Source organism: Sminthopsis crassicaudata, chromosome 5 (assembly GCF_048593235.1).
Source record: "Sminthopsis crassicaudata isolate SCR6 chromosome 5, ASM4859323v1, whole genome shotgun sequence".
NCBI classification, from domain to species: Eukaryota; Metazoa; Chordata; class Mammalia; order Dasyuromorphia; family Dasyuridae; genus Sminthopsis; species Sminthopsis crassicaudata.
The window spans coordinates 8,056,099-8,069,070 of NC_133621.1; the positions used below are offsets into that span (position 1 = coordinate 8,056,099).

At 45.9% G+C, this 12,972-nt stretch overlaps 1 protein-coding gene across 3 annotated transcripts in view; it reads right to left on the reverse strand.

The window, feature by feature from the left end:
• Positions 1 to 6,247: 6,247 nt before the first annotated feature.
• SNX13 (sorting nexin 13) overlaps positions 6,248 to 12,972 on the reverse strand; it is an 85,829-nt gene continuing 79,104 nt past the window's right edge. For all 3 annotated transcript variants that reach the window (XM_074269796.1, XM_074269794.1, XM_074269795.1), the window contains 4 exons: positions 12,372 to 12,517; positions 12,169 to 12,237; positions 10,234 to 10,346; positions 6,248 to 9,712 (listed from right to left, as the gene is read on the reverse strand). In XM_074269796.1, coding sequence (XP_074125897.1) covers positions 9,465 to 9,712; positions 10,234 to 10,346; positions 12,169 to 12,237; positions 12,372 to 12,517 — 576 coding nt within the window. In that variant the 3' untranslated portion in view covers positions 6,248 to 9,464. The remainder of the gene's footprint in view (positions 9,713 to 10,233; positions 10,347 to 12,168; positions 12,238 to 12,371; positions 12,518 to 12,972) is intronic.

Consider the following 12,972-nt stretch of genomic DNA (forward strand, 5'->3'; position numbering starts at 1 on the left):
GGGAGACATATGTATCATTATGTCAACAGGGGAAAACCTTTCATTCATTTCATTTATTTGATTTATTTTTTTTTTCATTTATTTTATTTTGATTTCAAATTTAAAAACTATCAATTTGTCCTTGAACTAGATAGCTTTTTGTTGACAGGTAGAAGAAACACACTGATGGGGGCTCATGGGCTATTGTTATTGGTGGATATTGCTCCATGCCCACAATATGACTTGAACTTAGGGTAGTGTTTAGGAATTCCACATGTGAGGAAGGATTTATGTGGTAAAACTTCTTTAAGATTTAGAAAGTATTTTTTCTGAGATGTAAAGTTCAAATATATCCATTTCATGGATGAGGAAACAGGGAATTATATTCAATAAACATTTTTAACAGCTATCATGGCACAAGATATTGTGTTATATGCTAGGGACATGAACGCAGAAATGAAAACCCAGTCCCTGACTTCAAAGAGCTTGTTTCACTGAGATACAAAGTGGGATTGTAAACAGATCAATCAACATAAATGATCTGAGATGTGGCAACCAGCAAGGGCTACTGGGAAAAACTTCTTGCAGGATGGGGCCCCTGAGCTGAGGATTCTAAGAGGTGGGGGTGAGAGGTGGGTTATTCCAGGCCCTGGAGACAAAGGCAGAGATGAGAAGCCCCGATTCAGGGAATAACAAAAAGGTGATTTTGTCTAATGAGCAGTGCTATGATCTCAGGTAGGCACTTCCACAAAAATCTGAAAGGCTTTTTTGTCTTAGGCGGCTTAGACTCCGTCCCATGTGCAAGAGGCCATCTTGACAAAGCCCTGGAAGTGCAGACCAGCACAGGAGCGGATGTCCCGGGCTGCTTGAGACAGAATAAGGAACAGAACCTTGCTTTAGAAATAATGAAACTGAGAATGACTAGTACTCAAGGTCACAGAGTAATAACATATTCAACTTTGTCTCTTGATTCCTAGTACAGATAGTAGAGACCAACACAACTGAATAGCTTTCATTTATTTATTTATTCATTCATTCATTCATCTATTCATTCGTTCGTTCATTTGTTTATTTTTTTACAACTGAATAGTTTTGAACAAGCTTGAAGGAATATAAAAATACTGTCAGGTTTAGGAGAACAAGAACAAACCAGGCTCACATTCTATTGGGGAAATCAGTACTTGTTCACCCCTGGGGGAGCCATTTTTCCAGTCTTGGAGGCAATACCTGCAGCTCTATGCCATGTAGGGTGGTAGGGCACCAATGCACTAAGAGCTACCAAGAGCTTCCACTTCTCAGAGAACTTATCTACTCGCCATTTTCCAGATTACAGAAGAGCTCAAGTCCCAATACTGTTGAGGTCAAAGGGCCCAGGCTCCGTTCTTGAACAGAATTTTTTTTCCCCCAAATTTTCCAGCTTATATGTACTCAGCAAATAGTAATTATGCAAGAACAAAAGTAATATCTCTAAACAAAAGCCAAAATGCTCAAAAAAATAAAAAGCCCAAAAAACAACTTGTGCAGCGGACTGTATCATCAAGGTTAATTAAGCAATAACACAAAACCTTGTGGGTGCTAATTGATTTCAAAAGAGCTTCTGGAAGTGCCTCTGAAGGTTCATTTTTGTTCCAGCAACACCCCCAAAATCACGGGCAACATCCAGATATAGAAATGAAATATTCTGGGTGTCAAAGCTAACGTGCCAAGGGAACATGCTCTGGAGAAGCTGACCTACATCGTAGGGCCTGGTGGAAGAAAAGAGCCATGATGAGAACAGTCCCCGTGATGATGGAGTCCACCTGCAGCCCTCAGAAGGCAAGAATTCCAGCTGGGGAAGCCCAAACCCACTGGCTGTCCAGCCTTTGGGACATTTATGCAGACTATTAATTACCACTGGAGGTCTCGCTGGATAATGTCAGAATTAACCACAGTCCCTTGACAGGAATGTCAAGTTGTGGGAGTCAGAGCAAAGCTTCCCAGATCCCTCTTCATGGCTGCAGCTAATTGAGTCTTTACCCTAGATCAGCGCTAACTACCCAAGGGACAACACAATCTGGGCAAAAAAAAAAAAAAAAAAAAAAGAGAGAAGGACACAAATGGAACAAAGGGAGGAAGAGCTACAGCATTGTCTTGGAGGACCAGCATCTAATTTTTAAGTGGACATTGATTTCCTTTTTTCTTTTTGCATTACTAATTTGATTCTTATATTTTGTAAAGTACACATCTCACATTTCCCCATTTTTAGATGCATTTGCAATGTCTCAGTGCTCTAATACATGATCAATGCAATGTCTCAGTGCTCTAATACGTGGTCAACTTTCTAAACATTCCCTCTGGTGCTGAGAAAGATATATTCTTTAAGGGTTCGATTCAGCAGATGCTTCTGCTGGCTTCTCCAGCAATTTGTTCTACATATTTTATCTTTCTGTTAGACTTATCCAAAACAGAGGATACTGAAAAGTTTGCCTCCACTGTGTTACTGTTAGACACTGATCTCTAATCCTCTGCTGTCCAATGGGTCGGTTCTGGGGTAGAAGAGAGCCAGAAAAGAGCAGGTACAATATGGTGCCCTAATATAAAGGCTCCTCAAGCTCCCTCGTTCTCAACTGGGCTACAGGAGAAAGTTTTCACCTGGATTTATGGGATAATTTGGAGGAGGAAGTCATCTCTCTTCCTCTTGCCTAATCCTTTTACCTAAATCCTTTCTTAATCCCCCCAACCAAGAGTGCCTCCTCCTATAAATTTTCTATCTTGTCTACCTCTCCACAGAAAGGGAGCTCCTTAAGAACATGACTGGTCTCATTTGTATTGCGGTGTTCCCCAGCACCTACTATAAGAGGTATCTAGTAGGTGCTTAATTAATGCTTGGCAACTGATTAAGCTTATTTCCTCCTCGGGAATATGAGAATATTCCTACTTGTGCTATCTCACAAGGAAGTCATGAGGGAAAGGCTTTCCTTGAAAGTGTTATGGGAAGATGGGAAATAGAGCATCCCTCACCCAGTGGCCCTACTGGCCATATCTAGACCAAATTCTTTAGAGAGATGTCATACAAAAAAGATGGCAAACGGCTCCAGTGTCTCTGACAAGCCCCAAATGGGGCCATGAAGAGTTGGACATAACTGAAAAATGACAAAAACAGTAAGTCCAGACTTTCAAGTGAGTTCCTGGTGGTTTTGAGTATCTCTGCCCAGTTTTTAGGGTTCAGAAAAATGGACATAACCATTCTCATCTGCACCCAGGGACAGCCAACTCCATTTATTTGGAGCCCTTTAGTGCAAATGGTGAGGAAAAGATAGCAAAAAAAAAAAAAAAAAAAAGCCCTAATCCAGACAGACCACTTGATGACATTTTTCTTTCTTTTTAAATTTTAATTTATTTTATAATTGAAGTTCTTTTCTTCCAAGGAATTTGGGAATTATTCTATAAGGAAAATGTGTTTGAGATTAATGGGGATCAGTTCTGTGCATTAGCAAGATTTTCTGCCAGAAATTCCTACCATAGATTCCACCCAAACACTTAGAAGTCACCTTCCTGTGCCCCTGAAGGGAAAAGGCCCAGCTCAGGTCCCCAGATGGGAGAGACCTCTGTGGCCACTTTGTCTGAAACCTTTTTTTTTTTTTTTTTTAATAGATGACCAAACCCAAGCCCAGAGAGCCCTGCTTGTGGTCACACAGGAAGCGAGCTTCCAAGGTGGGATTCAAATTTGGATGTTCTGCCTCTACTCCCCTGCACATATGAAGCAGCCTGCTACATCTATGTCTCTAGAAAGTGTCTTAGCTTTGCAAAATCCCAAGGGCAATGCTTCCAGAAGGCTAACTCAACTGAGATGTTAGTTACTACAAAGGCAGAAGGTCAAGAGTCAGCAAGGAAATGAGGTAACACTTTTGGACTCCAACTTGCCAGCCTGGCTTTATGACCAACGAGAGCGGCTAGGGCAAACATCTGGGACCTCTGGGCTTCCACAGGGGACTGACTTCTACCAAAAAAAGCCCGTAGCTGGGCAGAGCTCCCTGTGCTTAACTAACTCGCTTAGGAGACAAAGGGGGACTACACAGTTGGAGCTTGTGAAGAGAGGTTTTGGGGTGCACTGGGCCCCAGATCTAGAGCAGGACGAAGCCTCTGGAATGAGACCTTCATTTCTGAATAGGGACTTGAGGCCCTGAAGTCACAACCTCTGGAAGTGTGGAAGGCAGAAGGGGATGGGCAGTAACCGTCCCCAGGGGAGGTCTTTGCTATCTGTATTGATGGAGGGGCAAAGGCATTAACAAAGTGACAGACTCTAGAAGAGAATCTGCTTTAATGGAGGGCCTAAGGTATTAATAAAGTAACAGAATGTAGAAGAGAAAACTGCATTAAAGAAAGGACTAAGACATTAACAAAGTATCTAGAAGAGAAACTGCATTAATGGAGGGGCTAAGGCACTAATAAAGTAACAGATTGTAGAAAAGAAACTGCATTAATGGAGGGCTAAGGCATTAACAAAGTATCTGGAAGAGAATCTGCTTTAATGGAGGGGCTAAGGCATTAATAAAGTAACAATGTAGAAAAGAAACTGCATTAATGGAGGGGGCCAAGGCATTAATAAAGTAACAATGTAGAAGAGAAACTGTATTAAAGAAAGGACTAAGACATTAACAAAGTATCTAGAAGAGAAACTGCATTAATGGAGGGCTAAGGCATTAACAAAGTATCTGGAAGAGAATCTGCTTTAATGGAGGGGCTAAGGCATTAACAAAGTAACAGACTAGGAGAGAAAGACATGTTTTGAAACAATGAAAGCTGATGTTAACACAGGAATTTGGCAGAAATTCATCGGTGACACAAAGGAGACATAAGTAGTTTCTAGAGACAATGGCAAATGGTTCCCACATTGGGCCACAGAGAAACGCATCTGCTTAGAAGCTCCTGGGCCGACTCAAGCCCCCAGACCACCACAGTAACTCCCTCCTTCCTGTCCAGTCTGTCCTCCACACAGCTTTCAGACCATCTTCCCAAAGCTTGGTAGCTCCCCATTGCCCACAGGAGAAAAGTCCTTGCAAGGTTTTCCACCACCCAGTCCCAGCCCACTTTCCCAAGCTTATTTCTTGCTCCCTTTTTGGTTTGCCATGTTCTAAGCAAAGTGGACTGTCTGCTCTCGCCATCCCTATGTCTTTAGTTAGAACGGCCATCTCCCTCCCCCTCAGCCTATGAAACCAGCTTCTTGATTTCACAAATAAAGACTTTTTTTTGTTGTTGTTGTTGTTTTTTGTTTTTTAATGATCTTCCCCCTCCCCCCCCCCCTGGCAATTGGGATTAAGTGACTTGCCCAGTGTCACACAGCTAGGAAGTGTTAAATGTCTCAGGTCCTCCTGACTTCAGGGCTGGTGCTCTATCCACTGTGCCACCTAGCTGCCCCCTTAAATTATGATCAATAGTAACCAGGAGAGACAATTCCCTCGAGGAGAGGCAGTACGGTTTGGTGGGCAAGAAGACAACTTCAGCGGCCCAAGTCTCACCCCTGGCACACCCTGGCTGTAGGACGTTCCCCAGCCCTGCCCTCTCCCTTTCCCCACAGCTCCACGGGGCACTTGATCTGTACAGTGACAGCAAACAATGGCACTCTGGCACATTCTTTAGCAAAGTGCTGAGAACTTTTGTGCTTTCCTATTATGGACAAACTGTTTCATTTAAAATTTTATGACCATACTAGGCTATGTTAGATGGAAAATGGAACCCCACTGCCCCATGCAACCGTACTCAGGAGCAGATCTCATCCTCTGGCTCAGACTGCTGCCTGTTCCCACCTTCCAGCCCAGGGGCAAGCTCAGAGCAGCGTTCACAGGTGCTCGTGGGAGCAGATTCCAGGAGTCCAAAACCATCTGGACCTGGATAACTATAGCACTGTATAGATAAGAGGCTTGGTGAGGGCCTGGAAAGATAGTCTGCATTTGTGCAGAGCCTTCCTGCACTCATCACAGTCTGCCCCCAGACTTCTGGGGTAATGGGTCCCCTTTACACTCAGAAAAATTGTTAAGGACCCCTGCTGCCCAAAGAGAGAGCCCTCTGCTTCTATGGGTTACAGCTCTCAAGGTTCATTCACCATATTAGAACTCAGAACATCTTACTTTACTATTATCATGAGAGCTTCCCCGGACCTTTCACCTCATACCAAACCTTATTCTCACAGCACAGTCTGCCCCCATGTGTTTTCAAGGAACATTAATAACGTTAGGCAGGATGTTTAAGGGGTCAGTACAAAAGCAATTATTACATACACCAACCAAAAGAAATTTGTTAATACTTTATTAGTGTAATATTTTTTTCAGCTTTCCTAATGGACAGAACATAATGCAAACCCCAAATAAAAAATTTTTACTTTTTTTTTCCAGTTCAATAAATGACCGACATTTTGAGTGAAGTTTGTTCTTTGCTGAAGGGGAGAAAGTATTGATAGAACAATGAGGCACACAGTTGACACTGACTGTACAGTGATATATGCACAAGGCGTCTTTACCAGCCCCATCCCGAAGACGCGCCCGGTCGAGTTTGCCCTCGTGACACGAGGGTCACCCTCCCCCGAGCGAAATCCATCAACGCCCAGAATTTTACAAGGATTATGACATACAAGACTTTTAAAACAAGTCCTTAAATAAACAGAGGCAGCAACAACGGAATGCAAGTTGTTGGGTTAAGAAGACAGTTTAACCTATGTCTCAAAACATCAAAAATCCATTTATTTTACAATTATTCAAATTCACATGCGTTAAATGAAAATATTGCACAAAATTAAATTTGAGATTGTGGAATTTAAATAGTTAACTTTCTAGAAAGTTGGTACACATCCTGGCAGCACTTCAAATGAACTGTGAATCAGAGCGAACACCAGCAGCACAAGCTTGAGAACAAACCAAAGGAAAAATTTTTTAAAAACTTGAATATTCTTTCAAAAGAAAAAATTAAGGCTAACCAAGTGCATTTTTTTTGGTCAATGGCACAATAATTTCAGCAACTATTCAGAACACCCAAATACTAGAATACGCCTGTCTAAGTGCTGGATTTTAATGATACATCTTTTTTCTCCCGGGGTAATAGAACACGTAAGTTGGCAGGGAGGATTTTTCTCTATGTTTGATCATGTAATAAAACGGCAACAACAGAAACCCAAATCGAGAACCTCAAGGAGATTGTTTTCGATTAGCTCTAGCCCAAAGGCACCACTGACTTAAAAAACCATATTAAGAAATTAAATATCAGAAGACACAAATCTTCTTTTATATATATATGTATATATGTATATATTTCTAGATGCACTAATGCAATGCCTTTATTAACATGGTACAGTGGACTTGATTTGTGGGCTAAAGGTGTTCACACACAGCAGGACCGAGATACCCGGAGACCCATAATGCTTTGTGAACTCCAGAACACAGGTCCCTTTAGAGAAGATGAGCCCGCTTTAGACTGACTATCATTTAACATTCTTGCTCTGAAAATACCATCTATAAATCCTGTAATAAAAAGCGACTCCAACAATTTTTTCAGAAAAACCTTTTGGCGAGCTAGAAGTCGGCTTCTCTTTGGGGAGCGGGGGTGGCTCTATACTGACTGGCTGTATTTTGGGGCACCATCTTCCTAGGGTTTCTGGCCTGTATCTCTCCAGCCAGAGTTCATCTTTCGCAGGTACGTACTTGGCTACTGTGAAGTCTTTCACTTGCACAGAACTAAATTCACCGTTACATTTTTCAAAACAGTCACATTGACAACAGGGAGCAGGGGGCGTGAAAGTCATTTTTCTAGTGGCCAAGTTACTCTTTCCTACGGATGAACACATTTCACGACTCATTATTTTAGAGCCTAGGGAGGAAACCCATTGAGATCAGGAAGAAATAACCTCCTCCTCCAAGGACTCGGGATTTCGCTGTCCGTTTTGAAGATGTGCAACATGTGCTGAGTTCCCCTACACTGCAACTATGCACGATGACATCGGCCATAAACATGATCGTTAGGACAGATATTTAAAGAAAGGCTTCATTGTGTTAATAGGCTTAAAGTAGATTCCAAGAGAGAAAACGACAAAATCAACACGGGGTGTTTTCTCACCCTTAAAGCTCTCAAATAACGGGGTGGGCCCGGGACACCTAGACCCTTTCTCTTAGCTGGAGATATACACATACATATATATATATTTCTATATACATACATACATACATATATATTGCTGTCACCTGGGGGCTCAATCCCCGCCAGGATCTTGGCTCAGTGATCTGGTAAGTAGCTTCATGCTTTTAAGCTCGTAGTGTTAAATATTTTTTAAAAGAAAGACATAAAAACAACTCTCCCCTCCCCCCCTCAGTTAACGGGAATATGGACATTTGTGCAGGAGCAGCCCTCGTGGCAGATGAAGGATCTCTCGGGAGAAAATGGAACGTAAGAAAACTCTGAAATATTCAGAGGCCCCCAAAGAGTGAAAGGACACATTTGCTTCATAGTAGAGAACGATTTCAGGGAATTAAAGGGATAGACCGAGGGATTTTTGTAGGGTCTTTGAAACTTTACATTACGCCAAAAAATAAAAAAAATAGTTAAAAAAATATCGTAGTTGTGTTTCCATTCTTTATTTTCATCTATGTACACTGGGGCGGATTCAGGAATTTGGATATTTGCATACGATGAATGACGTTCCTTAAAAATCTTTTTTTTTGGTGAGTAGCAACCCTAGCGCTCTGACTACGGTGAGTGGAGGTCAAATCAGTCGAAATGAGAAGAGGACGACTCTTTTTGCCGAGTGAGGGTTTTCACGGTTCCATTTTCAGAGGCCAAACTCCCGACCAGCCCCGGGGGCAGGCGGCCCTGGCCAGCGTCGGGGTCTCAGTCTGCTTCCTTCTCCGTCCCAAGTAGGACTTGGGCACCGGGCGGGGGCCGCCAGAGCTAAGGAGGCCCAGAGCTCGTCGTGGACACAAACGGGACACTCTTTACTCCACTGAAGAACAAATACAACCGAATTCTAATGGTACCCAGTTTTATTTCTTTACATCACAAGGATATGAACGAGGGTGAAAGAACCAAATTTCTTAACCGTCAGTCCGTGCTTTGGGGAGCGTTGGGTCGGTGACATGGCTTTCTAGGGACGGCTGGTCCAAAGCACCTCTGTGGAGCGGCGCCTCCCTCACAGGAATGGCGGCCTCGACCTCAGCATCCTGACGCAAAACAGAGCGCCCGCCCCCCCCAGCCGCCCCTCGCAGTCTCCCGGGGCCTCACGGCGAGCCCCCCACCTACTCTCTGGCACCCGCGGCCGGACGAGGCTTCCTCAGTCAGAAAGGAGGGGGGCTGAGGCGCCCGCGCTCGCCGAGGCCGGCGGCCGTCCCGGGGTGAAGGGGGGCAGGAGCCCGGCTCTCGTGGATGCGCTAATGGGCTAACGGGGGACACTACGAGAGCGGAGCTGAGCCCCGGAGGCCCCGCCCAGAGCCTATCCCAGACAAGCAAACCCTGGCGGCGTCGCGGGGTCACCTCTTCTGCAGGGGGGCCGGCGGCGCCGTCTGCAGTCTCTGCTTGTATTTCCGCATCTGCCGGGAGCGCGAGTGCAGCTTGTTGAAAAGATCGTGGAACTTATACTGAGGGAACAAGGTCTCTAGGAAGCCCTCCAGAAACACGTAGACCATCCTCTTGTTCAGCTGGGTGTGCTGGAACATCTCGAAAACACGCAGGATGCCCTTCCGGGTCGTCTCGGCCCCGATGATGTGCTTTAGCTCATCTGCATGAGAGACAAGGGTCAGCTCTCGCAGCTGAGACATGGCTCTGTGCTTGGAACCACTCCCCAGGAGCCTCGTGGGGACACCGCCGCCCTTCGGGCAGAACCCATGGGGCCCAGGCCGGAGGCTCTGAGGCTTGGGGCACAGGACAGTCTCCCCCAGAGGCCCAAAAAGAAGGAGAGGGGATGGGGCTGAGGCTAAGGGGGAGGGGAGCACAAGCAGCCCCTCTGGTTCTGGAGGTACCCAGAGGCCTGGCCCTGGGCTCCTGGGCGCTGGCATGGAAGCCACAACAGGTTTCTGAGTGAAAGGACTTAGAAGGAGGAGAAGTGCTCTCCTACAGGGGAGGCCTCTCCCAAGCAGGCACAGGAACACCAGGCTTTCAGCAGCCTCCTTCAAAGATAGAGCTCCCGGCCCATCCTGGGGATCTGGCACTTGTGCCCCCCAAAAACAGCCTAGGGGCACCCAGACAGAAGCCTGCCCCCGCCCAGGGGTCCTCCTGAAGCCCCCGCGGCTGGAAGCTCACCAGGCATTATCTCGAGCAGCTTGGTTTTCCCGGCGACCCTGGTTCTCATCCTGATGGCCTTGTCCCTGTTGGGCACGGTCTCTGCTAAGATGCCGTTGGGCCAGAAGGAATCCCTGCTCAAAAAGAAGGGCCACCAAAAATTATCTAAGAAAAGAGTTCCCCAAATTACTCTAAGTCGCCTTAAAGATACAAATACCCACAGGAGAAGAAAATCTGTTGCCATTTGCACACATTTCAATGTTCTCTGGACTCCCACCGGGCTTGGGGAAGGGGCTGGGAGCCCAGGTGGCAGCAAACATGGGGGGTGGGGGCAGGAAACCTTGGATATACGAGTCACATGGAAAGTCTGGAGGCACCACTGGGGCAACACTTGGACCTCAGTCTGCCCTCGGCACCGGCCTGGAGGGGGAGTAAGAGCAGAGGAATTCCTTCCCAACTCCTTAAGATAAAGAAAGGAGCACCTCGAAAAGGTCCATTGACCTAGAAGTGTTTGCCAAGCAAACAGCCACGAATCAGCCCTGAGGCCGCTCACCCAGCCAGCCCTTTGTCCCCTGAAACCAGCCGAGCTGCCGAGCTGCCTTTCAAATAATGCTTTATCGCTCACGTGGGATTTTAATTCAAAAGACTGAAATTACTAGTAGCTTCTGAGTGTTGATTTTAGCTCCCAATCAGTGGCTCTAAGAGGTTCTAGAAGAGTCATTGGAAGTTTTCCCTGTGATTTTTTTCTTAATAGAAACTGTAATGGAAATAATCTGTTGTTATGTAACAACCATAGAAGTTTTATGTTTCTAATTTGGAAATTTTTACAATAGTGCATTGAGTTTCACCTTTGTAGTGGATGGGACTTCTCAGCACACTTTTAAAAATGATTAAGCTGGGGGCAGCTAGGTGGCGCAGTGAATAGAGCACCAGCCTTGGAGTCAGGAGGACCCGAGTTCAAATCTGACTTCATACCTTAACATGTCCTGGCTGTGTGACCCTGGGCAAGTCACTTAACTCCAATTGCCTCAGGAAAAAAAAAAAAATAAATAAAAATGATCAGGTAGATGGTACTTCTGCCTTTGTGTTTCCTTGTGTACTTCAAACTGAGAATTCCAGGAGTTAGGAATTATGTATTCATTCCCATGGTTTGTAATTGTGGTGAATCAATCAACCTGGACAAGAGTCACAAGGCTCCAGAGCAGGGGCAGGGCTGAGGACTGGAAGCCAAGCCTTTGACTTTAAGCCCCACCCTCAGGTTTGCTTCCAGAAGATGACCCTGGGGGGTTCTCTGGCCCTTCCTTCCTGGGGGACTCTCTGGCCCTTCCTTGTTGGGGCTTGGGAGTATCTGAAGCTTTGAAAGTTGCAATAAATTTAATATACAGCCACAGATCCACATTCAAAGCAACTAGGCCTCCTTTCCATAACTGTGAATGAGCAAAAGAAGCCAAGACCCCCGTGACCCCCCGGGATTCCGAATTCATTTGGCCGGTGTAAGTGGCAATCTGTGCATTCTTCCTATGAGGGCTTGAGGGGAGCACACTCAGCAGAAGTGAACGCCCCAGTGCTAAGTCTCATTGTGACCAATGAAAACCAATGCCAGGACTTGGGACAGAAAAGCACCGGAAGTCAGCTCATGAAACTGAAATGATAGTCGCTCCCCTCTGCTGCCCCAAGCCCCAAACCACCCAGCCCCCCAAACTGCTGTTCCTTTGCAGAGCAAAGCTCAAGAAAAGGCATCCTCCGAGAGGGAAGTGGGCTCAGCGTGGAGGGGCAGATGGAGGTCCCGGTTCTGACACTCACTAATTGAGTGACCACGGGCAAACCACTATTTCTCCCCCTCTGCAAAATGGGGAAGATCACAGCTTGAGCCCCCAATTCACAGGCAGTTCTGAGGGAGAGCATCCGGCACGCCATAAAACCGCACTGACAGCCGCGCTGCACTTTTAACAGTACCTGAAACGTTTCACTGAGTCAGCCACTTGCTCAGGGGAAGTCATCCAATCAACATGGTCAACTATTTTCCTGAAATTAAAGAAATCGAAATGAGCAAGGACATGTCTGGAAAGACATCAAGCAGCAGAAGAAAAACGGGGGAATGTCCCAGGGAGCGAGTTCTGAACCATCAGCCCCGGACCTTGCCCGGAGAACTTCCGTACCTGTTGATGGTGTCTCCGTAGGTGGCTCTGATGAGCTGCTGAAGCAGGTTCTTGATGTTCCTTCGGAGCCACTGATTCCTCTCCTTTAAATCAAAGACTTCGTCCATGAGGAGCAGCATGACTCGGAGAGGAATGTTATCATCCACCTGGTGAAAGAAGACACAGAAAGCGCTCACTGGTCACTGGGACCAGAAAGCTCCAGGGGCCCTGGGCCGCGTCAGACTTCGTGATCGGGGTTCCCGAGAACACCGCAGACGGTACCTGCAGCTCCCAACAAGGAGAGCCGCAGAAAAGCGACACTGCAGCTGTGTCCAAGAGCTGGGCTCCGAGGAAAGCCGAGGACCACAGGATCGAGAGTTCAGCCACGTGCGGCTGCAGAAGGCTTCTGAGAGCCCCTTGGGCAGCAATTCCAAAAAGTCAATGCTTAAAAAAAATTAATTCAGGTAATTCACATGGGAGGACAAATACTGAACCTGAAGCTTAAATCTTCTGGACACATAAGAAGAAGCTGTGACTCAATGGAAAAGACCCTGATGTTGGGGAAGACTGAAAGCCAAAAGAAAAGGCAATGGCAGGGAATGAGATGGACAGGAAATGTCAT